The sequence below is a fragment of the Centruroides sculpturatus genome, unplaced genomic scaffold (genome assembly GCF_000671375.1).
Source record: "Centruroides sculpturatus isolate CEXI.00-Female unplaced genomic scaffold, Cexi_2.0 scaffold341, whole genome shotgun sequence".
Lineage (NCBI taxonomy): Eukaryota > Metazoa > Arthropoda > Arachnida > Scorpiones > Buthidae > Centruroides > Centruroides sculpturatus.
The window spans coordinates 545,758-573,301 of record NW_019384623.1 but is presented as its reverse complement, the minus strand read 5'-3'; the positions used below and the strand labels follow the sequence as shown (position 1 = coordinate 573,301).

General features: G+C 29.5%; 1 protein-coding gene across 1 annotated transcript in view; it reads left to right on the top strand.

Moving 5' to 3' along the window:
- Positions 1–27,544, top strand: part of LOC111625550 (hemocytin-like) — a 53,730-nt gene that overhangs the window by 8,952 nt on the left and 17,234 nt on the right. The window contains exons 3-8 of the mRNA XM_023368712.1: positions 915–1,193; positions 9,593–9,756; positions 12,056–12,154; positions 14,283–14,436; positions 22,762–22,815; positions 26,172–26,294. Coding sequence (XP_023224480.1) covers positions 915–1,193; positions 9,593–9,756; positions 12,056–12,154; positions 14,283–14,436; positions 22,762–22,815; positions 26,172–26,294 — 873 coding nt within the window. The remainder of the gene's footprint in view (positions 1–914; positions 1,194–9,592; positions 9,757–12,055; positions 12,155–14,282; positions 14,437–22,761; positions 22,816–26,171; positions 26,295–27,544) is intronic.

Sequence of the window (27,544 nt, the reverse complement as noted above, 5' to 3'; positions counted from 1 at the left end):
GATTGGCTATAATGTAATTATCTTAATCTTCACTATCGTTACTTTTTCCCCACAAATAAAAACCCAGCGAAGCGGGTCCTTGCAGCTAGTATTTAAATATTATTTATTACCTTATATTTTATTTTTATATATATTAAATTTTCTTGACAAAGGTAAAAATTCTTAAATAATAAAATTGGAAATTTTTATCGAATATGTATATTCTTTGAAACTTAGCATAAAGTTGCTGTTGAGAACAAATTATACAGGAACATTCCTTTTGATGGAAAAAGTAGATTTGTTTTCTATAATTTACAACAGATATACATTTCAGGCTCTATGTCCCTCTTCAGTCTTTATTTTATTATGTATTAATATATTGATATAACAATATAAGAAATTACAAAATGTATTTAACAATTATTTATTTACACTTAACTTAAACAATCTCATACTTACTAAACCTTTATTGTCCGATACTTCTTAATTATTCGTAAAAACNCTTCAGTCTTTATTTTATTATGTATTAATATATTGATATAACAATATAAGAAATTACAAAATGTATTTAACAATTATTTATTTACACTTAACTTAAACAATCTCATACTTACTAAACCTTTATTGTCCGATACTTCTTAATTATTCATAAAAACAAACGTTTTCGGCCTCAGTTGAGGTCTGCTTCAGGTTAAAAGAACAATCAGATTCCACTCTTAGAACGAATGTTTAGTTTTAAAATATATTCAAACTTAATACTGGATAATAAAGGTTTAGTAAATACGAGATTGTTCAAAATACTGGTATTCGGATTAGAAGATTTGAGACTTNAAAAATATATAAATTTTTATTTGTTTTCAAATAGATTTTTAATAATTTTTTTAAAGAATTGATATAACAGAATAATACTAAATTTCTATATGTTTACTTTTTAGATGAATGTATAATTTATGGTCCATGGTTAAGCCTTTCAGATCCTAATCTTCCAACATCTGTTGGTGATTTTGAAAATATTCAAGATATAATTTCTACAAGTAACATTTGCAAAAATCCAATTGATATTGAATGTAGAGATTATGTGACGCATCAGAGTTACAAAACAATTGGACAAAAAGTATCTTGTGATCTCACCAATGGACTCTATTGCTTAAACAGAAATCAGAAGGAAGATTATTGTAATAATTATGAAGTTAGAATTAAATGTTGGATTTGTAGTAAGTTATTAAAAGTTATATTGTAAATAAGTTATTAAAATCTTCATATTTGGTGTATTATTTATTTTTGAAATTCAATAAGTATATAATAAATTTATAAATATTATTTATTATAAAATAACAAAACTAAATAATAATGATCATTCTTATATTTAAAATCAAAGTTTCTATAATGTAACCAGAATTTTTCTGTTTTCAGAAGTTTTCAATAAAGCAAACTAAACCAAATCCTTATATGTTTTGACCATCAGTTAAATTGGCTGAAATTTTAATATGTTATAGTTCTTGACTGACTGATCAAAACTCTCAATGATATGGATATGAAAATGATCTGATTTAATAGAAAAATATTAAAACACTTTTAAATAAAGTTGTGCTAACTTAATCATTATATCATTTCTAACTTAACTATTCCCACATTGCATTTGTGTTATGCATCAGTAGTCCTTTGTTTGAAGTGAAGCATTTACCTGTCATATTTGGCTTTTCTGGGGTTCCCCTTAATATTCAATGATGCATTAAAAATAAATAGTGCATTTTTTTTTTGTCTAAGTGAAATTGTTGTTCCTATTACTTTTTGAAATAATTGAAATAATGAGAAACTTTTGTTTCCATATTCTATATACACTTTCCACATACAGTAGACTCCCCTATAACACTGTTGATAATTCTGTATTATATGAATTCCACGTTGTACAAATCACTTAGATTTTACAAATATGTGTGCCAGGCTGTGAACGGCTCACGTACTTGTAAAATCTAAGTGACTTGTACAACATGGAATTTATATAATACAGAATTATCAACAGTGTTATAAGGGGGGGTCTACTATATTTGAATGACTGTAGCTAAAATACTATTCATTTTCAAGCTTTGTGCCCTCTGAGACTTGATCAATCAGTCTAAAATTTCAGCTAATTTTACTCAAAGCCAAAACCCATAAGGATTGTGTAAGGTCTTTTTGTAAAGTAAATGTATATCTATATATCTATATATATATATATAAATGGACATTTATGCCCCTATATTTCACTTTTCCGCAAAAACTACACATTGCACGTGAATTGTGTTTGTATGTGGTGGTAGCCCCAAGTCTCCATTCATGCATAGGGGTGGTTGTGTCTCGATAGCTATAAGGTGCAGGAGATATGAGGCTGAAAGTGGTTGAAAGTGGCTTTCTATTTCGAATGTTTTGTTCGAATTAAATTCGAACATAAAATTCGAATATTGGTTCGATTATAGAACGATCGTAAACGTTCCAGAAACGTTGAAAATAGTTCGTTTGACTGGACGTGAACAGGAGACGTTCAGAAATAGAATCGGGACCAGGAAGTGTTAATATAAAGCGGCATGCAAGATTTACAGGCGGTTTTTTGCGCTTTTGCGGGAAATCGAACATATTTTTATGCTCATGTAAAAATTCTCTGGAAACGTCTGGAAACGGGAGACCTAATTCTTGCATTTTGTGAAAACGGGTAAGATTGGCTATAATGTAATTATCTTAATCTTCACTATCGTTACTTTTTCCCCACAAATAAAAACCCAGCGAAGCGGGTCCTTGCAGCTAGTATTTAAATATTATTTATTACCTTATATTTTATTTTTATATATATTAAATTTTCTTGACAAAGGTAAAAATTCTTAAATAATAAAATTGGAAATTTTTATCGAATATGTATATTCTTTGAAACTTAGCATAAAGTTGCTGTTGAGAACAAATTATACAGGAACATTCCTTTTGATGGAAAAAGTAGATTTATTTTCTATAATTTACAACAGATATACATTTCAGGCTCTATGTCCCTCTTCAGTCTTTATTTTATTATGTATTAATATATTGATATAACTATATAAGAAATTACAAAATGTATTTAACAATTATTTATTTACACTTAACTTAAACAATCTCATACTTACTAAACCTTTATTGTCCGATACTTCTTAATTATTCATAAAAGCAAACGTTTTCGGCCTCAGTTGAGGTCTGCTTCAGGTTAAAAGAACAATCAGATTCCACTCTTAGAATGAATGCTTAGTTTTAAAATATATTCAAACTTAATACTGGATAATAAAGGTTTAGTAAATACGAGATTGTTCAAAATACTGGTATTCGGATTAGAAGATTTGTGACACTTTACTTACAAATATTTTCAAAAATTAATTACTAAAAATAATTATAGTGAGAACTGGAATAACTAGTTATTAAAACTGTGTGGTAGGACAAGTAAAACTAAAATAAATTTAAAATTGTATAAATAAATCAATGTAATAAAATGTTGTTAAAAAAATAATAAGAGAGTATATCTGTAAAAATAAAATATTTTGGTTAAAATGTATAAAAAATAGACTAATAGAGGTAGTAAAAATATAAAATCCTTAAAATTTAAAAAATAGAAACTGGTTAATGTATTTTTTTTAAGTGATAAAATTATCATATTAATATTTCTAAACTTATCTTATATTTTCACATTACATGAAAATTATTTAGCTAAAATAAAATTAATCATTAATGTTAAATTCATAAGTTAATTTTTCACTTAAAATGGTGTATTTTGTAACATTTTTTTCGTTTGTTTTTTTGAATTGGTCTTTATCAGTGGTTTTTTTCTAAGAAATTTACTGTGAGTTTGCATGTATGGTGACTAAATATATAGAATTGTTTGTATTGGGCAACTGTCTGTATTAAGTAATAGCTACCAATACTTCTTATGCTATCTGTCACTATGGTATATTGGTATGTTCTGGCTGAAATATAGCCATGAACTTTATAGAAAATATTTATTCAGTACTGATTTAGAGAATGCATTAGGTTTGAACAAGTTACAAAATTTAATTTTCCATGCATTAGTAGGAATCATATTTTAAAATTTCTTATAGATGCATTTAATTTTTATTTTCACATAACTCTAATTTTTAAAAGTTTTGATTATTTTATTGTCAAAAATAATGTTGTTTCAGAATGACACTCATATTTAACTAAATTTTTTTATGTTTTAAGCTTTAATGCATTGTTATTGAAATTTGAACTGTTATATTGCTGGATGTCTTTGAGTCGAATATTAAGGAATAAAGTGAATGAATTATTTTTATCAAACTGCTATTTAGCAGTTATTAGCAGTTATTACACAAAAAGCATAAAACTATCTGAAATTGCAATTTAAAACTACTTGTATACCAAATAGTGTTGGCCATTGATACAAAGGATTAAAATTAAGGTATACAATACAATTTATATATATATATGAGGGATGCTCTAAAAGTTTTTGGTATAAATAGACTAATAGGAAAAATTTAAGAAATAACCTATATAATTTGTTAATATAGTTTCCCTATATGTCAATGTCTATATACTGTTTACATCTGTGAAAAACATGTTAATGCCAATGTAGAAATAGTTTTTATTTTTGGAATGAAAATTTCCTAAAATAGCCAGACTTTACTTTTCATTATTGGAAAATTTTTCCTCTTAAGTTAGATTCCAGTTTTCAAAATGAACAATAGTCACTTGAGGTTTATATTGTGGTATAGGAAAGATGGCTAACTTTTTTGAAGTCACAATTAAGAATTGTCTTCTTTGACACTGTAGCAGTATGAACTGTGATGTTGAAAGGAAAGAGCCAAAGTACTTCTTTCAACTTAGTTTGCTAATTTTTTTTAATGAAGTATTGCAATTTATGTAATAAAGAAATCTAATAATTGCTCTTCGTGTTTCTCTTTTTAAAATTAATCCTCAGAATATGCTCACAATCCCAAAAAATGTAGTCATCAACTTTTTAGTCAATGGTTAAATCCTTGCTTTTCTAGAGGCTTCATTTAGTCCATTTTGTCAATTATTTTTTCTTTTGACAAAAAATTGTAATACTGTAACACCATAGTTTCATCTCCAGTTGCAATGGATTATAAAATTTCATTTTTTTTACAGCAGTTCTATACTGCACTGCAGTCTGCATTAACTTCTATCAATTAATTATTGATCATATCTAAGAGAGTTAGTAGTCATAAAATATCATATTTACTCAAATAATTCATGCCTCAAATAATCTGTGCGCACACTTTTTTAAGATACTGGTTTAAAAAATATTTTAAATTTGATTAATTTTACTTATTACATATTAAACAAATTTTACTAATTTATGGAAGCAGCACAATAGCATTTTTCACTGTTTTGTAGCATTCAATATGTCAGCACTCAGTTTACAAATACATATGGTATTAAAAGATAAAAGTACTGAGGCAAAATAATTAAATTATTTATAAATTAAATTATCTGCAATTTATATTAATGCATTTTATAATTAATTAACTTACTAATTAAATGAAAGTGAAATTTCTTTGTTTTTTTAATTTGAATTGCAGGTGAAAAACTGCTAACTGACCACCAATAACTTAAATTTATTGCTCATAACTATTGACTACAGACAATCATTTGAATAAGGAAAATTTATCCAGTTAATAAGTGAAATTTACTACTAGCAAAATAAGCAAAATTATTAATAACTGGAAGCAACCTGAGCTTTTTCAGTTGCATCACTAAATTTGTTTCAAATAAACTAGACATCCTGACTTTTTGCCATGATTTTATGCAAAAAACATGCATGTATTATTCAGTGCTGAGAAAGATAACGAGGCCGAACTCAAAGGTATAGCCCGTTTTAGACTAGAAGAGGAGGAAGATAAAGTTTGTTGCGAAGAGGCTAAGGTGAAGGGGAATTAAAGTGATATAGGAGAGAAGGAAAATAGTCAACCAGGGTTCATGGGAACCCATGAGCGCCTCGCATCGGTCATTTATTAAAGAAAAGAAAACAGAATTACAATACAGTGAATGGTANTGGAAACGGGGGACCTAATTCTTGCATTCTGTGAAAACGGGTAAGATTAGCTATAATGTAATTATCTTAATCTTCACTAGCGTTACTTTTTGCCCAGCGAAGCGGGTCCTTGCAGCTAGATTCTAGATTACTTAAAAAACAGTCTTTTATATATATAAAAAAACTATATTACATACAAATAAAAACCCAGCGAAGTGGGTCCTTGCAGCTAGTATTATAATAATTATGGAATATGAAAATGTGTATCAACATATTTTTGAGTTTGCATTCATACAACTATGTGAGGCTGGAAACTTTTGGGCTTTTTCTTGTATATTTCCAAAGACACCATCAAAAAATTCTCTTTTTATTAAAAGACAAAGTTTAATGTAAAACATGTTATTAATCTTCTTTTTGCAGTGGTGGATACAACAGGAGGACTGCAAGGGAATGAACCCTCATCTTGTTTGTAAAATTGGGGATTGTAAAATTTAAATTTATTTGTTTGAACTTCAAAATGTTTTTAAAATATTTATGATGACTAACTAACATCATTTGTCAGGCCATTCACAATACAATTGTTATGCACAGGTTAATTAGAGATCCTTATTAATTATTCAGATATTTTCAATTTTTGAACTTGTCATCTTTCTTTGGATATTTCTAGATTTAGATAGTTCTTTGATTTTAATAGAGTGCTTAATTATCTTTTCAAGTAATTATAATTCTGCTTATAATTCACATTTGTAGCAAAATTAATTTAAGTAGAGATTTAAATACAGCAGTTATTAATAGCATGATTTGTAGATTATAAAGAAGAAATATTCTAAAAATGAAAGATTTTAAATATATATAAGCAATGGAACAATACCAAAATTTTTTCTGATTCCAATTCTTTTGAATACTTTCTAAAATTTAGTTTAGAAAAATTAATAATTTACATTATGAGCATGGTACATTCATTAATTAATAAATGTCAAGTTTAAGGATAGAAAATGACTGGAAAATACAAAATCAATCTTTCAAAAGAAATATTAAAATTTTTCATTTATATATGGATATGCATGTTTATATTGTGTACTACAAAATAGTAATCTTGTTTCAGATAAAGTTAGTATTGCAACACTATCGTCAAAGAAATTACAGCAAATTTCCTTTTACTCAAAGAACTACTCATTATGTGTCCTCCTAAAATGGGGATAGTTAATATTGACCAAGTGCAGTCTCTCATTGTGCTGACTGTTGCCCAACCACATGTTCCACAGGCATAAGTTATAGTTGGAATATATATACTGTCATAGATAATTGATAAAGTTTTTGAGTTAAGCCCCCATTTTTGTTTGGCAATCTGGACGAAGGCCTGACAGATAATTCCGGTGCGTCCAGTTATGTTTTCTATATGGCTGTCCCAGGACAGCCTAAAATCGAGAATTACCAAAGTACACCCCAAAAGGAAACTACTCTCGTCACAGAGGCATGCCCTTTTGCTGATTTCAAGGGCATATCACACCACTAGCAATGTGTGTTTACAAATAATCACCAGGAAACCGCCAATAAATCTCATCATCAACCAAAAGCAACTTACTAACAAACTCAAATGGGGAGAAAACATTCAAACCACCACTCAAAATGTAAGACATCTAGACATTGAGTGGCCCTCTCACCTAGGAGAGACACTTCCGCCAGACAAATCCTTTTTCAACTTTGACAATAATACAAAAGAAGACATTCTTCATATATATACGGATGGATCTAGACACGACAATAAAGTTGGCTGCAGTTACGTGATATTCAAAGAAAACAAGGAGATAAATCATCGAAAGTTCCGGCTACACAATAACTGCACAGTATTCCAAGTGGAGATGTGGGCGATATACATGGCAATAGAACATGTCAACTCTACCTGCAATAACCAACATATAAAAATACACACAGATTCTCTCTCTGCTTTTAAGATCATAAAAAGTAGAAATCTACACCCATTAGCAGATAAAATAAGAAAAACAATATTCTCAGCTATGAACAACTTTGATATCCTCTGGGTAAGAGCACACCAAGGAGAAACGGGGAATGAGATTGCTATATCATTCCCCGACAGCAGATTGCTATCTCATTCCCCATTGCCAGCAGACTGCTTTGCCAAGCAGTCTGCTGGCAAAGGAGGCGGCAGAAAAAGAAACTCTTCCCATTTCTTACAGCAAGATAAGCAAACGTACACTTATCAATATTCTGTGGAAAGACACTATTCATCAATGGCAAACCAGATGGGATCAATACAAAGAACACATAACCTACAGCTTTGTCTCAAATTTGGAAAATTTTCTTGAAAATAAATGGTACAGCCCCAATTTTTACAACTCACAGATAATGACAAATCAGGCAGATATGCCACTTATTTAGCAAGATTTACCAATAGAACTTCCAAGCTATGTCCAACCTGTGAAACAGAAGACGGGGCATTACACTACTTGTTACACTGTCCCATTCTAGCTCGAGAGAGACTGGAGCTTCAAATTCTACTACAGGAACAAGGGATAAGCTGGCCTTGTAAACCATCAGACATATGGTTGAGTAAAGATGTATATAAGGCCTTTGAAAGGCTCAGTAAGCAAATAAGCTATGTGACATATAACCTAACCTATAGCTAAGATTACTTTGTTATATTTGTATCATTTTACTCTATTATCTAATGTATTTATAAACTTTACTTGTTATTTACAATTATGTAAAGTATCTACCTAATAATTTTTATTACCAGCCATGTAAGTCCAAGGCTGATGACCCATAATGTCTGTCAAGCTATTCTGCATGCGCAAGCCTGACGCGAGCATTGTACATATCTTATTGTTATATCCACTTATATCATGTTATCCACTATTTTATAGTATTTTATTTTTCTGTAATCAATATATTTCTGTTTCTAACCCCTGGTAATGCCAAAGCGGTACCAGGGTATGTACTTATATACTTCAGTACCAATAAAATATAATGAATGAATGAATGTGCTGACTGTATTAAAGAAAGAAGTTTTCCATAAACATCACCTTGTATGGGGCATTGCATACTCTCTGCTTTGTTGAAATGAAAGTTTCCAATAAACTAATACTTAATTGTTAATAATTTAAAAAATTTTTAATCTTTGACTAAAACAAATAATTAATTTTCTTGTTAAATGTGGAAGAATCATTTTAAGAATCAGAAATTGTGACAAGATTTGCTTGATTCTGATTCCAATTTTGGTTACGGACAATGTCCAATTTTTCCAAATCCCAATTCCAATTAATCATCCAATCATTAATATATATATTAATCTTTGCTTGTATGCTGTGAAATGTATATTTTTCTACAGAACCAAAATTATTTTTATGTAGGTACTAATTAGCAATTATGATATTAAAAATACTCAATATTGAAACATAAATAAAGGTATAATACAAAATTTTTATAAAAAAAGTTTTAATTTTATTTTATATGATTTTAAATTTTATCTATTATTTTTATTTTTAAAATAATTTTAAAATAATGTAATTTCAAATGCAACAAAAACTTTTATTTGTAATTATTTATAAGTTGCAAATTATTTAATTACAGTAAAAGATGATGGAAAGAAATCTCATCCACCATTATGTCCTGAACTCCCGGAATACATGGCAAAAAACTGTCCAGTGAGTTGCCCATCAGGATTTCTTTGTAATGGAATTGATTGTGTGGATCCAGTTGATTGTGTTTGTGTACAACATGACAAAGTATTTAAGGTAAGTTTTATTCAGAATAGTGTTGCCACTCTTCTAGATTTTGAAGGCTTGGCTCTGGCTTTAAATTTAGTTATTATTTCTTTGGGTCTGTGAATCATATTAAATAATTTAAAAACTATTTGAATTTTTAATGCTAGAAACTTTATATACAAGTATTTTAAAAATGCATTAATATTAAAAGATTCATATAAAATTAATAATTTTTTAAGTTGAAGTATTCTATACTAAAGCACAATATATGAATAAAGACAGTGGATAGTTTTAGTTGTGTGACAGAGCTTTTTAAACTCAATCTCTAATGCTTAATATTTATTTATGTCATTTTATAGTGATGAGTAAAAAAATAAAACTATGTGAAGAACATAAGTATTTTCAAAGTGTAATATTATTGTAAATGATCAATAAACATTGCTCAATTTAGTGAAATTAAACAAAAGTTTTATAAACACAGTAAAATAACCTCTGAATTATTACTATTGCTTGTAACTATCAGATGGGTTTAATGTTATAGCAGAAACTTTGTAATTTAAATTTATAATTATAAATTCAGTAATCAGTTTGAAGGAAAAGCTGCTTATTTTAATTTAATTTGTTGTTATATTATTATTTTTAATTATTTTTAGATACTTCTATTTTTATAGTGTAAAATTTCCAAGAAAAAAAGAATCATTATGAAAGTACATTTAAAAACAAGTGGATTAAAAAACTGAATATGCTAAATAATTTCAAAAAGTTGATAAAATATCTGAATATGCATAATATACAACAACAATTTGCTGTAAACATGATAGAAAATAGAATCAAAATTCATCTCAATAGTAAAAAAAAAACAAACAAACTGCATCAAATGTTGTCACTGAAAATTAAAGACCATTATGATAAAATTGAATACAATTGAGGAGGTGAAGATGGCAATATTTGAGATAATCAAAATATATCATGATGTAAGATATAGCCACAGTTACATAAGAATTGACTGTGGCATGAAAGTTAATTTAAAAGTGTACTATGATTCCAATATTGGAAAAAGACTTCCTAGTGGTAGAATGAAAATCAAACAAAGCAGTAATCAAAATGTTTTTGCACATAAGTCAATTCAAATAACACTTGATAAACTGAAAGTGAACACTAATATTTTCTTCTTTAGGGAAACTGTTTTTCTACACAATGAGCAATTATTTATTGTGGCATTGTCACAATGTTAGGCTGCAATTTTTAATTAATTTTATTTAAAATGTATGCTCTCCACCTCAAATTAGTACTGTAGTGTCTTGCTCTGTACATCATACTTTTCCTTTAACAATAGAGTCATGCAAACCATCTATAACTTCTTTCAAGGGAAAAGTTTTGAATTGAAATAATGTGACTTCCGGTTGTTTGCATCAGAAGTTTGTATATAGTTAATCAGGACCTCCTACCCCTAAGGTTTGCATATCTGGTCTCAGATTTTATCTCTCTAACTCCATTCTCAGAATTAAGGAAAGACAGATGGACAGATGACAATGGGAATTTATAGGTCTACAATTTTTTCAAATTGCAGCCCAAGAACCTTTTCTATTTTTCAAACAAGGAAAACTGCAAAATGTTTTGAATTGCAGCCAAATATTTCAATATAAAACTTGATTCAGAACAAAACTATAGATTATTTTGAGGACAGCAACCAATTTTCTAAAGCAATTGTCAAACTTATATTTGAGCATCTTATAATCAAATGTAAGTTTGTATAAAACATTAGTAAACCATTGAAAATAACTTGATTTTCCATGGTTTACATTCTCAATTTATCAATTCTAAAACCAAGTATAATTGCCATTCCATGCACAATGCTGCCAGAAGTGCTTGTAGGCATTATCATATGATATTGAATATTTAATTTTAAAAATATATATGTAGAATTCTCAAATAGTACAAAAATAAACACATACAAGAATTGAAAGACTGTTTTAAAATCTTGAAAATGGAATGTAAGAACATATAAAAAGATAAGAAGATAATTATTATTATTCAAAGTTCTTGAATGAAGTATAAATTCTTGGCAAGAAATGAAAATTTATATCTTCTTTCCCATCATTATTACATTAAGAAATTTCAAAAAAAGAAGTTATATAAATTCTTTCTCAGATTACTACTTTTTTAGTCTTAGTATTTGCATTCAGTAAAAAGTAGTAAATGGTAGTATTAAAACTATGAGACAATACTTTAAACACAGCTTTTTTTTATACGATTTTGAATTGAAAAATATTTTAAATATAATAACTCTAAATTTAAAATTAAATTTCTATGTATTTCTAATTTTCAGGTTGGAGAACTTTCAGAGAACAGCCAATGTCAACAATGCAAGTGCATTCTTGGAGGACATTCTGTTTGTTCTGCAAAATCATGTGGAACATGTTCAAATGTAAGATTTTTACATATAGAACTATTTTAAAAAAATCAATCTAAATATTACATTCATAATTTAGCAGTAAAAAATGAAAATTTTAAAAGAAAAAATTGTTTTTAATATGATAATGTTCTGAACAAATGTGCCAAGGAAATTAAGTATTTTTTATATTTCTATATTGAGACTATATTAATAATAAAATATAAAGTCAAATAAAGTAAGCAAATGAGGTTTAAACTTTTAGAAGTCATTAATATTGCACTTTTTTTTGAGTGGTACTTTATTTTCAGAATCTACATAAAATTATTTGCTATCTAAATTAGGAAACATTAGGGAAGATGACTGCTATGATGGAGGCAGTGTTATATTGTGGGCAGGATGCAGGAAACATGATGTCATGTCAGATGCAGGGACATGGCTTTTTTAAATGCTTATGCATGTCTTTGAGGGAAGCATTTTTATCATTCAACACTGTAGAGAAGAGATTCTTGAGCTTTTACAGGATTTCATTGGTCGCCAGTTTATTTTTATGGACCACTAGGCCACATAAAAGCTTAGCTAGTTACAGATTTCCTTGAAGATGATGATATTTGCAGGTTGGAGTGGCTAGCTAGCTGAACCTGATTAAGCATGTCTGGGATATTCTGGGGAGGCCATTGCAGCTCATCAAACTTGCCAGGACCTGCCATGAGCTAAAGTCTACTCTTGTGAAAGAGAGGGATTTTTTTTGCCCCAAAGCTTTTTTCAGAACATCATAAAAAGTAAAATGACTTGTTATGGGTGCTGTACATCTGTCAGGGGTGGTCACACTGTGTATTAGTCTCTTCTTTCTGGGAATTTGCTACCTCATGCTTTAGATACTCTTAGCAAAATGTGCATATCTCCAGATGCTAATTTATTGTTTTCATTTTTTATGACTAATTGATCTTTTATAGCATGAAGGCTGTATGAAGTTTTATCCCAATATACCAAACATTTTACAATTTGTGTTTGTTATCTTCATTTTAGACATCAGTGTATTATAACATAGGTAGTAGCTTATAATAAAAGATCAATCTATGTGTTTTATTGGGGTTCTTTGCATATTAGAGAAGGACTTTATAGATAATTACAAAGAATTTTTTGTACAAATGTTAAAAGTAACGAGCCATTATTTATTATGCCATTAAAATATTACAACCTGGCATTAAATTATATGCTTTCCACCTCAAATTAGTACTATAGTTTCTTGCCCATGTACATCATACTTTTCCATTAGCACTGGAGTCATGCCAGTCATCTATTAACTGCTTTCAGGGGAAAAGTTTTCAATTGAAATAACTTGACTTCCAGTTTGCATTTGAAGTTTACATATAGTTAATTGGGGTCTCCTGCCTCTAAGGTTTCCATATCTGGTCTCAGATTTAATCTATCTAACCCCATTCTTGAGATTAAGGAAAGATGGATGGATGGACGACAGTGGGAATTTATAGGTGTACAATTTATGTTTCCATTAGTGGCTGTTGTTTACATGTTTGACTATATTTTCATTATGTTATGAATTTGTTATAAACACACAAATAAGCAAACACACAGATATATGTGTATTCCTTGCATTTCATTGATAGTTCCTATAGTTTTAAAATTTAAATTTGATTATAAAGTAATAAACAAAATATTTTAACATATTGTTATTGTTTCCATGTATTTGTTTGTTTATTGATAAACTTACAAATGTTGAAATGTAATCAAGAAAAATCTAACTGTAAATATTGCATCTGAAGTCAATGATTTTAAAAAATTAATAAATTACAAATAATTATAATGTAACTAAAATAACAATTATAATATTTTTTGGCTTAATATTCTAATTTAACCAGTTATTAATTTATTAATGTAACTAATATAAATAGCAAAATTAATGTAATGTTTGATGTAATGTAATTAAAAATGAATGTATTGAAGAAAATACTGAAACTAAACTATTTGATTAAATTTACTTTATTATACGTTAAGCAGTTATAATAATGATATTTTATTACTCAAATTTTTATTTCTAATAAATATTGTTCTAAAAACGACAGTATCATTTTTACATAAATCTTATAAATTTTTAAAATGTAAATTGTAGTTCTTAATAGAATGCTTAAATTTCTAATCTTAGGGACAAGTGTCAAAATTACTTTCAAATTGTTCATGTATATGTGAAAATTGTAAAGAAGATGAAATCTTATGTCCTACTAGTAATGAATGCATTTTAAAAGATAAATGGTGTGATGACATTATGGATTGTCCTGATGATGAAATTAATTGTTTCAGTAAGCTTTTTCTGTTTCCTTTATTTATATTTATAACAGTAATATGTTTATTAATGATGATGATATATTATTACTATTGTGGTATGTGTAGAGTTAAGCGTATATGGCATATATATTAGTGCTTAGTGCTATGCTGGACCAATGACATAGGAAAAAATGTTTTGTTTACAGTCTGATCAATCCAGGAAGGCACTCTCCTTAGTCAATGAACTACTTTACTGGTCATTGGCAGGGGTAAAGATGCGTCATATGATTGGTCAGCATAATTTAACCCTCTACCCATTAGGTATGTCAACCAGATGCCAGTTGATTCTTGCTATACTTCATCCCTGTGAATGATTATTAGTAAAGTAGTCCAATGCCTAAGGGAAGTGCCTTCCTGGGTGGTCAAACTGTACATGCTGTTTATATATGTGCCTGTGTTTAAGAATTTTCTGAATATTTGACCTGTGTTTAGTACAGTAGCTTTCTATATTATGTTGTATGTGCTATTGTGAAACCCAAATGTTTCTAGACTTTTGTGCAGTCTATGTGGTAGGATGTGTGTGCAAGAATGGACTATAAGCACTCATTCATTCTTTATTTTTACTTCATTCAACTTTTATTTCATTGGTGAATTCTGAATATTTATTAATTTTTCAATGTACATATTAAAACTCCAACACCTTTAAACATCCAGTGGTAATCAATTTAATAATAAACAAACGTTTTCGACCGTACTCTCGGTCTTCATCAGGCTTAAAATCCGTTAGATTCGAACCACAGGTTTGAATCTAATGGATTTTAAGCCTGATGAAGACCGAGAGTACGGTCGAAAACGTTTGTTTATTATTAAATTGATTACGACTGGACATTTAAAGGTGTTGGAGTTTTAATTTATATATTTCCAGTACTCAAGTGAGAAGATTTTAGTCAATGTACATATTTTGAGTATTGTGGGTTTTTGGTATGTCTATGATGTATGTGATTTTTTTTTGTTTGTCAATCTGATCTGTTTTGATAATCAGCAAAATTTCATTAGATTTCCATACTTTCTCAACACTTTCTGTTCCATTGTCCTAAATACCAACTCTTGAATATCCCAGCTATTAGGGATCTTATCAAACTTTTCCTCTTTTGATAGTTCCTACCTCCAAACTGGAAATAGAATCTATCAATATATATAACAATAACTTTGTTAAAACTGGTAGTATTTAGAAATGAACACACAAAAAACAACAAAACCAGTTGTAAAAGTCCAATATATGTACTTAAACATTTTCATTCATTTTAAATGGACATCATGAAATTCTTCAAGGGCATGCTAAGTAAGATCAGAAGAGACCATATTTTTCATTCCGTTTTTTTCCCTTATTTCTTCATTCCTTATCCGGGATATAAGGAATGAAGAAATAAGGGAAAGAACAGAATGAAAAATATGGGGGAGAAAACAGGACAAATTACACTGAGATGGTTTGGACATAGCAAGACAGTGTAAGACAAGAGAATACCAAAGTTGGCATTGGAGAAGGAGATAGAAGAGAGAAGACCTAGGGAAAGATCCAGAAAGAGGTGGAGGGACAATGGCGTACGGTGGGTGTCAGCCGCCTGGGGCGGAGGAAAATTTTGCTCCCCTTATTTAGGTATTTCAATTTAAAAGACCGAAATTCAGTTTTGTCACAGAACAAGCAATGAAAAATTCGGTGGTAGTGGTGCAGCGACCTGTTTAAAATAGTTCTATTGGATATTAGTGGTGTATATGAATGCGAATGAATCGTACAAGCAAAAAAAAAGTTTCGCAGGATTTCTTCGGATGAAAAAATTACTAGTTCACCCGGCCGGCGAGCCGATTCCCGGACTGTCCGGACGATAGCACTATCNCGCGAATGAATCGTACAAGCAAAAAAAAAAAAAAAAGTCAACAGGTTTCGCAGGATTTCCTTGGATAAAAAAATTACTAGTTCACCCTGATTCCCGGATGCTAGCACTATCATAGGCGCAATGCAAGTATAGTTTAGGATGTTTTAAATTTTTACAAGATGTTATTATTATTTATTGTGAAATTTTGCCGCCCCCTAAAAAGTGCCACCACTGCTGCCCCCCACTACAGTACGCCACTGTGGAGGGACAAGGTATCTGAAGATCTAAGAAAAAGGATTGACAATGTAACAATGATGTTTGCAGAGGAGTGGTGGAAGGATAGAAAGAAATGGAGATCTTTGGTCCATGGCCCAACCCAAACTTTATTGGATTAAGGGAGAAGAAGATGGAAGGGAGTACTTCATAACAGAATCATTAAAATTCTTGATTGTCATAATATCAAAACACCAATAGATTAAAATGTAAGAAAAAGGGCTAAGGTTCAATAAATAATTCATAGACAGAGTCGAGATGAGATATCAGATTGTACTTGGAGGATTGACTTTTCATGTCCTAATCTCAGTCTTGTTACACTTGGAAATAGAGTTGTGACCAATTGAGAAGTGAGGAAAGATCTAAATCAGAGGTGTCCAACCTTTTGGCTTCCTTGAATCACATTTGAAGAAAAAATTCTCAGGCTGCACATAAACTATAAAACTACATGTAAAGATGATACAAGTAGACTTGGTATTCTAGGCCAAAACAAATGATGAAATAATTTATGTAGCTGTTACTGTGAAAGACCGAAATTAGAGAATGTTGATATTCTCCGGTGAATGTCGACACATACAAAATACGTTGGTGAAAGACCGAATATTTGGTTATATTATTATACATTCGAACATTTGCTGGTGTATGTCGACAAGCACAGATAAGCTTTGGTGGAAGTCGAAACGACACCCGAGAAGCCGATGTCGACAGAGAGGCGACAGTCTGTCGCCAAATTCTTCGCTGTTTCCTTCTCAAATTGGTTATACCATATGAATACAAGCCCCTGATGTCGACCGTGGCCATACAGATGCCCGAAATGTGTTGGTGGTTGTTGTTGGAATAGAAGACTCTGACTTTTATAAATTAGCAAACAAAAATGGTACCCTCAAACAGCTTTATACAAGTAATCAGTTCGTAATTTGTAAAGAAAAGTTACTTTCCATAGATGATATTTCTTCTCAAGAAATATCGCCTAGAGAAGCAGCTGCAGCTAATTCAAAAAGTGGAGGGCAAGGCTACACACGCTGTCATTGAAATAAGAAGTGTTCCACGAATAAATGCAGTTGTAAAAGCAAGTGACTCTCCTGCAATTAAATTCAAAATGTCACAACAGTTTAAGTTGTTGCAATAAATAAGATTGTATAACGTTAATCACATAATTTATGTGTAGTTTATTATCGCATTATTTTCTTTTCTGATTAAGAATGTACTGTTCGTTTTAGGTTCAACAGTTTATTTACATGTGCTGTTACTTAAGCTTTCTCCTATTTTATTAAAAAGTTGCATTTTTGACTTAACGTAATAAAAATATTTTTATTCAACATTCACCATCAGTGCATGCTGAATGTCGTCATTTGCTGGTGTAAGTGAGAAACAATGATATTTAACAAATATTTCATATCTACACGAAACGACTGTGTGAATGCTGACATTCGCCAGATATCGGTCATTCACAGTAACATAGCCAAAAAGTAGCTAATGTGCCAAACTAAAAAAGGGTTGCCCGTTTTGGTGCAAAGTAGTCAAATCTTTTCATTTGAGGTACAGTACATAATATGCATATAATTTATGGTGATAGCCATCTTAACTTCTGTCTTTAACATTTATGAACCTTGCTGCACTAGCATTACAATAGCTGACTTAAAGCAGAAATAGCTTAACTGACTTTTAACAATGTGGATTTAAGTGCTTTACTAAGAAATATACTCAACATTTATTTTTAAAGATACTTTAATGGCATCTTGTGACAATTTTTTTTAATAAAAAGTATATTACAACACTGCAAAAATTTCAAAAAATTAAAAAATAAGTACATAAAAATCTCAATGTTTTAAGGAAGTTTATGATTTTATGTTGGGCTGCATTCATTACAGTGCTGGACCACAGGCAAGCCATGGGTTGGACAGCTCTGATCTAAACCAGTCAGAACTATTAAGTCACTAAAAATCCTATATAAACTGCAGAATCAAGGATACTAGACTTTTCTCCACCAATTATTCACTTGCATTCTCTTTTCTCTGTCCTTCTGTAGCTGTCTAAAGATTGTTTGAGTTCTGTCTTTTATTTGTGCTTGTGTGTCTGCATCATCTTCTCGACTTAACCATATAAGACTTTCCCAACTTCACTTGGTAAACTTTGTGTGGACCCAGTTCAGAATTAGGGAATTCGATCCCGGTCTTTATTTCTAATCCCGGGATTTCGGGATTATACTTATTCAATCCCGGGATCCCGGGATTATTTCGGTATTGAGGGTTAATAAAAAATAAGAAAATCTTACAGAAATCAAAAATCAAAATTTAGACAAAAATCAACGTATTTTACGGTATACACCTAGTTAATTTAATTACTCTAACTAATCAGACTTACAGTCAGACTAACCAGACTTAAAATCACTGTCTTCATGTTAAATTTATTCTTTTTTAAGCATCACTGAGATCTCTTTAAACTCACATAAATTTAAAAAACCTTTATGTAACGAACTATGCAAATAAACGTTGAAAATTCACAAAAATCTCTCTTAACATCGACTAAATAGACTACTTTCATATAACAACCTAGTAAGTAGGTAATAAAGTAAGTTTCTTAGCAAAAAGTATTTAAAAATAATATTAATCAGTCACATTTTTCTCAAATACTGTATAAAGAAAACTAATCTAATAGGAACATTCTAATTTGAATTGCGAAAATATGATCTGAGAAATAACAACGCATCCAGTGTCTCATCACCAAGTTTGCTTCTCAATTTGTTGCACATATATGCAGCTGCTGAGAAAACGCGTTTAGGTTTGATGGAAGTTGGAGGAATCGTTAGTAAATACTTATAAGCTTCGAGGACACGGGGAGGATGGAAGAAAACAGTCCGGTCGACACGGATCGGGATTGTAGGAGTAAAGGCTACAATCCCGATTGTTTCGATCATTGTAAGCATGTCATGTTTCTCAAAAAATAAACGCGTTAATTTTGTAAATTTGGTCTCTGTGTGAGTCTCTCAGCGTCCAGCAAACCACTATCCCGAAACGTAAAAAGGCTTTCTCGCATCATCCTGACAGATTGCGGGCAAGGCGAGGGTCATAACCTTTTCACCTAAGGTTGACCCCCCCTAAGCGAGAGGCGTCGGGTCTATATTAACCACACTGGCAAAACAAGAATGGCTGACACATTGACAGGTAAAACGCACTGAGTAGTGCTCTCGACTGCGCCAGAAAATCAATTGGCGCCCGCGAAAATTCAAAAATACAAAAATGAAGTATATTACCAAGTAACCCAGTGAGAACTGCTTGCCTATCATTTTAGTTTAAAATACAAGAAGTTTTATTCCAAGCAAGCATCGCAAGCCCGTTAGGTTAATTTCTGCTGCTTGCTTGGAATAAAATTTCTTGTATTTTATATTAAAATGATAGGCAAGCAATTCTGTTAAAAGCACTGGCATAGAACATTTCACTTCATGCAGTCTATTTTGCAACTTTTTTTAAAATGATGTCAATCCCGAAAATCTCGGGATTAGGAAAACTTAATCCCGATAATTTTGGGACTGAAAAGTGGTCGGCATCCCGATTTTCGAGATCCCGGGATCAAATCCTCTATTCAGAATACATGGGAACTACAGGCTAACCATTGAACGCCCACCTTATTTGGGCTTTCGTCAGTAAATGGCTTATGACCACAGCCTTAGTTGCATACACCACTGACTCCAATATTGTGGTTCATTTTGACCAAGCCTGCCTCTGTACCAATCACAAGTAATAATTCAAATATTTGAAACTTTGGAGATTTATTTTAAAAAAAAAACTGAAGAAATGTGGCAATCAACTTCAAAGAGGCAGACTCCTTCCCCATGTACAAAACATGTTCTATTAGATTTTTTGATTTAACATTTGTCTCCTACATCATCCAACTGCACTATGTCGATGGCAACCACCTTTTGAAAGAAGTTCTATTTTTTTACCCTAGAATTCCAGCACTTTGTTTTTTTTCAAAGATCTCTAGCCTGACAATGACTTTTTAACATGGGAGAAAATGTTTGCTACTATAAGGTTTTTTTTTTTCTGGATTCTGGTATTTGTTTTATTGCTTTATTTAACTCTTCAAATCCATAATAAAGTTAATTTTCAAGTGACAGAAATTAATTTATACTAGCCAAAAGTAAAATTAGTTATAAAGGAAGGATTCAACTAACTGACACCTAATTGCAAATTCCAGCACATAATAAACAAAGAAATTTTAATGTTCAAACTTTTTCAGCCGTGTTTTTGTTTTCTGTGCATTCATTCCTGATGAGGGCCTCTAAAAGATGGCTGAAAACGTTTCAACATTAAAATTTCTTTGTTTATTATGTGCTGGAATTCGCAATTAGATGTCAGTTAGTTGAGTATATAAAGGAAGGATTATCATTTATACAAAGATTCTCAATTTTAACACACTATTTTAAACATACATGCAATGTCAATGAAAATTTATAAATAATTTACATTATTTTAAAACAAAAAATAATGGCTTGTAATGTATATTTAATCTTTGTTTTGAAATATTTTGTAAAAACACAATATTTAAATGTTAGAATAAACTTGAATATTTCAAAAACTGGTGCTTTTGTCTGATTACCTTAATCAACATAATATTTATTACATTCTGTTCATCTGTTTATTACATCTATTAACTTTTGCAGCCATTGGAATAAACACAACTTTCAAGAAGGTTCTTGCATGTAATCAAAATCATTAAATTAATACGTAAATTCTGTATATATAGTATATATGAGTTGTAAGCTTATGATTTCAAAAGTTTCAAATGAAATTGTAAGGTTAAAACTCATATATACAGAATTTAGTATTTACTTAATTAAAAGACAAGACTATTAATAAAGCTCATATAATCTCTATTTGTTATGATAAAATCATTTTTGGGATAATTTACATCTCATCATCAGATCATAAACATTGTTAAAAATGTTTATGATAGAATATAAATTATACATATTAATAAAAGGTATTATGAGATACTAATAATGTAGAGTTGTTATATACTAATATAAACATAGTATGTAACATATTACTGGTAAACACTATGCATATAAACATATTTAATCTATTTCATTGGCAATTGTGATTTAATGTTGGGACATAAATTATCTAAAAAACATTTAATCATGATAAATGAAACAGCTTATAAAGTTTATTAGCAGTCTTATGTTTATTTATTTATTTATTTACATTACTATTTGCAATGTCATTAAGACAATGATTGCCAACTCCCACACAACATACTGTACCTGGTAAAATAAATAACAAACATGATGAAACAAAAATAAAGGTATAAAACATAAAAAGTTTTTTAAATATGATAATGGTGTTAGAATTTAGTCAATGGAATTTAGTATTTCAATTATATATAATGTTTAAAGAAAAACATGAAAAATTTTGACTTTTTAACTGTTTTTTTAAAATGAAAGTTATTAGTTTTTTTTTTATGTTTGATATTTGAAATGTTAAAAATTACAGTATATAATATACTGCAATTTTTATAACTTTTCTTTTAATGACTTTTATAACTATATATATTTAAATATAAAATATTACATATTATATTTCCTTGATTCTAAGGTATGTTTTTATCTATTTTTATTTGTTGATATGTCTTAGAATCAATGACATCTTACAACTATAGTTCTAAACAGCAATCAGCAGCCAAGAGGTCTACATGATTGACTAATAATAGATATTTCTGAGCATACTGCTTAAATTAGATATTTCTGAGCATACTGCTTAAATTAGATATTTCTGAGCATACTGTAGTCAATCACATATGTTCAAATGAGTTTTTCAGTAATGAGCATTTAATTTAAAATTTTTTTAATGTTTAAAATGCACATTTTGAAATTATATTACATTATATTAATGATAATGCAGATTATGCAATAGTAATAGAAAAGTTATTCTATATACAGAGAAGCATTAAAATAGAGCTGCCAGGTATTATCTATTTTCTGGCATTTGTATTGCTTTCTAACTTGTTATTACTTAAGAAAACTTAATGGAAGTAATTATTTAAATAAGTTTTTTTCATAAAAATTCTTAAAATTTTATTTTTAAATTCATGGTGCATCTTAGAATTAGGAAATATGACAATTATAAAATTTATAGTTAATAAATAATGATAGTTAAAATTAACTTATAATTAAAAATTTACAGTAAAATTTATAGTAAATATTTACTTTAGCAACTTCTCCTGAAGAAATAATTTCTACAGTGATGCCTGAAATTGGACTTCCAGGTAAATTTTTCAGTACTTTATTAATTACATATGATATTATGAACTTATAACAATTATAAGCATTTATCCCATTCTTATAGGATAAAAGCTTTTTATTCATTTTAAAATTTAAATTTGAAAGTAAAATGTTCATTTAATTGGTTTTTTTTTCCTCTGGCTCATGATGTATATTCCTTACAAATATATTTTGAAGTGTTTGACATTTATTTTAATAGGAAATTTCAAAAGTGAAGCTGTTATTCCTTATGTGTGTACTGTACTGTAGCTCTCATCTTTCTTTTATAACATATCTTTTTGTAAAAGCAGGTGATGCACCACTACCTGGCAACAACTTTAGTATTAGCCTATTATTTCAAAGAATAGATTTAAATATTATAGAAATAATGCAAAATAAATAGCATATTTTTACTCCACTGAAAGATTTAATGAAACTTTACAACTTTAGTACATTGGATAACAAGTAGGCCTATAGATATCCAACAAAACCTAAAACTCTAGCACAAAATGTAAAAAGTTAATTTAAAACAAACATTTTCAGTAGTATTAAATAACCATTGCCAGGTTAAACAGAACATTTGAAAGTTGAAAGTCTGAAAGTCTTTCAAATGTAACCAAATAATATTCAAAACAAGACCTGAAAATATGTAAAAAAAGTCATTTACACACTAAATTTTGAAATTGATAGGAACATCATGTCATGTAAAGGAATAATAGTTTCCTTGACACTGATGGAAGAACACCTGAAAATAAAATGTGAACATTTTCTGTAGTTTCATAATACTGCATTATTTTGGTGAAAAAGTTACAAAATCACAGTTTTTGGTGATAAATACTAAAGTAAACTATAAAAAATTTAACCATGAATTTTAGTACAGAAAAAAGATAACAATTGAAATGACATTTGCACATATTTATTTTTTATTAATTTTTCAATGGTTTTCATGTTATCTGATGAAAACAAGCTCTATTAACAGCCAAAGCTATAAATATGCATTCTATCATGAATACTCAAATTTATTTAATCAACTTTAGAATTATTTTAACAATAGATTTTTGCAAAAATATACAAAATAATTAAATCCAAATAGATTCTTTTCATAAAAATTTTTTTAAAATCTCTTGATTGGCAATGCTGTACAATGTCTGAATGACCTTGAATGAAATAAATCAGCAATATATGATTGGTAAAACAGAAACCAAAAATGCCACTTGAGTGTGGAAACTTTCCTTATAAACACATAATGTAATAGGAGATTTCAGATTAAAACATATTTTTTTGCAGGTTTTATCTGAACTAAAATATATGAAAATCCTATTCCCTGGCCAGGAACTAGACTTGAATTTGAATTATCAGATATTGAAATAATGAGGTTTTACTATATTGTGGGTCAATTGGAGCTGACATAAAAAAACAAATGGAGTAGAGACTTTTGTTGGAAGCCATCTTTTAGTGATCAGACAAGGACTGTTCAAAAATTATGTCTACATTTTTCTTGAAATTTTTACTTCCCCTTCCCCTGTTATCCCAATTTCTTCAAGTTTCTGTAACCCCTCCTCTCTTCAGACATCCTTTTCAACAAAATTCAACCCTCCTTAAAACCTTTATTATTTTTTTAATGATAGATACCATAAATAGAAACAAAACAAACAAGAAATTTTGAAGTAAACATAATGAAATAAACAGACATTCACTGAAGCTCAACCTCTCCACTCTCCCTTGTCTGACTTGTCATAACCCCCTCCTCCCTCCCCCCTTTCAATGTTGACATCATTTATGGACAGCCCCAATACTATCTGGTAATTGTCTGTCCATTCTACATTCTTGTCAAAAAAACGGGATATAGAGAAGCAGTAATAATAATATTTTGTTAAGGGAAAGGTAAAAATGTCATTACTAAAAGGGCACCATTTAACAAGTGACACTAAGTCCAAAACAAGAATTAGGAAAGAAAGTGTAGATGGAGATATACAAAACATTTGGAAGATACTATAAAAGCTACAACATAAATGTTTATTTTTATAAATAAACAACATTGCTAAACCCAATATACTGTAAAGCTAGACACCAACAAATGCCAAATTCTGTCGGGCTAGACACAGCTATATTACTAAATAAATTATGCAACCAATTTAGCACTAAATTTTTTAAATTAATTAATTAAAAATTATAATTATTAAAGTTATTAAGAGATGGTGCCTAATGCCTCCCTCTAATGCCAAATTGGTTACATAATTTATTTAGTAATATAGTCTAATAGAATTTGGCATTGGTTGGTGTCTAGCTTTGTTTATCTTTATAATGAAAAAAAGGGATAATTAGTAGTATTAAACACTGCTTTTTAGTTTGTTATATTTTTCTTAAAACAGAACTTTATTTTTAGTCATAACAAATAAAACAAACTGGAAAAAGTATCAAAACTCATACACGAACATCTTATTTTTTCATTACTTAATTCTTTTTACTGAACTACATTTTCAGTCTCATTCATAGGCCCTCATTGGGTTCAAAATAACAAAATTTTAATTTTTTTTTTTTATTTTTAGTTGCTACATATACTTCTAGTATTTTTTCAGAAAAAGAGCACTAATTATATGTGTGGATATTATCTGTATAAATATATGATCAAGTATTTGTAAAAATGTGTTTTTGTGAATTTGTATGGTATACTTTAGTATATTGCTCTTTTTATTTAAGCACATGCGACAGAGGAGATAGTAATGTACTTGTCATACTCTCAGGTCAACCAGTTGAAAATGTTCATGTTATGCTTTCTACATTTCTAAAGGATATAAATCCAGTGCATGTTAACTAGTTCTGGAGGGTACTGACCTCTCTGGCAGCAGCCAGATAGACAATCCAGCCCTGTCTGCAAGCACTATGATGACTTTGTCACTGTATCATATCTGTTCCTTCAACCTCTCTTTTAATGTTCTGAACATGCTGAATGGTTGTACTTCAAAATCAATACCATTCACACTTTTCTAGCAGAGGGTTTATTCAGTAAATGAACAAACAAACATTTTCAGTTTATTTTATAAACCTGCCTCAGGTTTAGCTTTGAATTTCAGATACTTTCTATCAGATAGAATGTTTGAAACATTCCAATTTAGAATTTCAGAATTTGTAATTCAAAGATAAGCCTGAGGCAGGTGTATAAAATAAACCAAAACATTTGTGTGTTTGTTTATTGAATAAACCTTCTGCTGGTAAAGTTGAATGGTATTGATTTTGAAATTATCTGTTCCAGCTTTGTTATCAGATCTTAGAATGGCAGTACATTCTGAATGTTAAAAAGTTGCTAAATATGAAAATTTTAATATATTTATAATATTTTATTTATTATTTTTTTTAATAGAAAATGGATCTTGTGATGTAATAGGAAAACGTATTAGAACTTTCGATGGCCAAGAATTTGAGTATGAGATATGTGATCATATTTTATTACAGGATGCCATATATAATAATTATAATGTTACAGGTAAGATCTTTTTTTATAAAAAATATTACTATAATCATTAACTTTATTTTTAAATGTTTAATACAAGATGGCAACTTAATTAATCACTTGCCTTTAATTCAAATTACATAATACAGTGGAACCTCGGTATACGACCTTAATCCGTTCCTGGTGTTTGGACTTATACCGAATAGGACGTATACCAAACCAACCTTTTCCATAAGAAATAATGTAAAAATGATTAATCCGTTCTCATGTAAAAAAAATGGCTGGCTTTAAACACCTCGCTTTCCTCGCTAGTTTCTGCTTGATTTTTCATGAGATCAACATGTATCCTTTTAACTTTCTCACAAATAATTTCTTCCGATACGCTGTCGCCAGCACACTGTTTTTCAGTTATCCAAAGCAAAAGCAATTTCTCGACATGATCTAATGTCTTCGATCTCTGTTTAGAAATTGATTTAACCCCTTTCGCAACGTTAGCAAATTTAATAATGTCTTTATTTTTCACGATTGTCGATATCGTCGTTCTCGGAATACGGAATGCAACAGTTAAATCTCGTTAAATCTCGAACACGCGTGCCACCTTCATATTTCTCAACAATCTCTTTTTTCAGTTCCGTTGTGATTCTAGTCATTTTTTTATTTTTCTGTTGCCCTTTTGCAATTCATGATTAATAAAAATAATAAAATGTTACTTACAAATTAAAATCAGAAGAAATTTAACAAAGTTATAAACCGTAGCACCGCGAACGTCTAGTCTAGTGTAGTACACCGATAGTTCTACTTGTTCATAGATGGCGCGTATAATTGAATTAAGTCGTATACCGAACAAAAGTCGTATACCGAGCAAAATTTGTTTTGTCCAAACAGGACGTATTCCGAATTGGACGTATTCTAAAGCAGACGTATACCGAGGTTCCACTGTATCTGTATGTTTAATTAGCAGGTTATATCCTAATGAATCCAGTGTTACCATTTGATTATTAATAGATAGTTTGGACTTGGTTTACTATATGTAACAATCTTTAGCTTTATCAACACTCTTAATATTCTGGATACATTAACAGTAATAACCAATGTTATCTGTACAATGCTAGTTAAGATTAGCAATATGTTCAATTTCTGCTGAGATAACCAAAATTTAGCTGTTCTCAAATTCTGTTTATGATATCAAATCATCACATAATATTGCAACATTTTTTAATATAAGGACATTTTTATTGAGTCAAATTTATAAAATTTTATATCATAAAATTAAATAATTATAT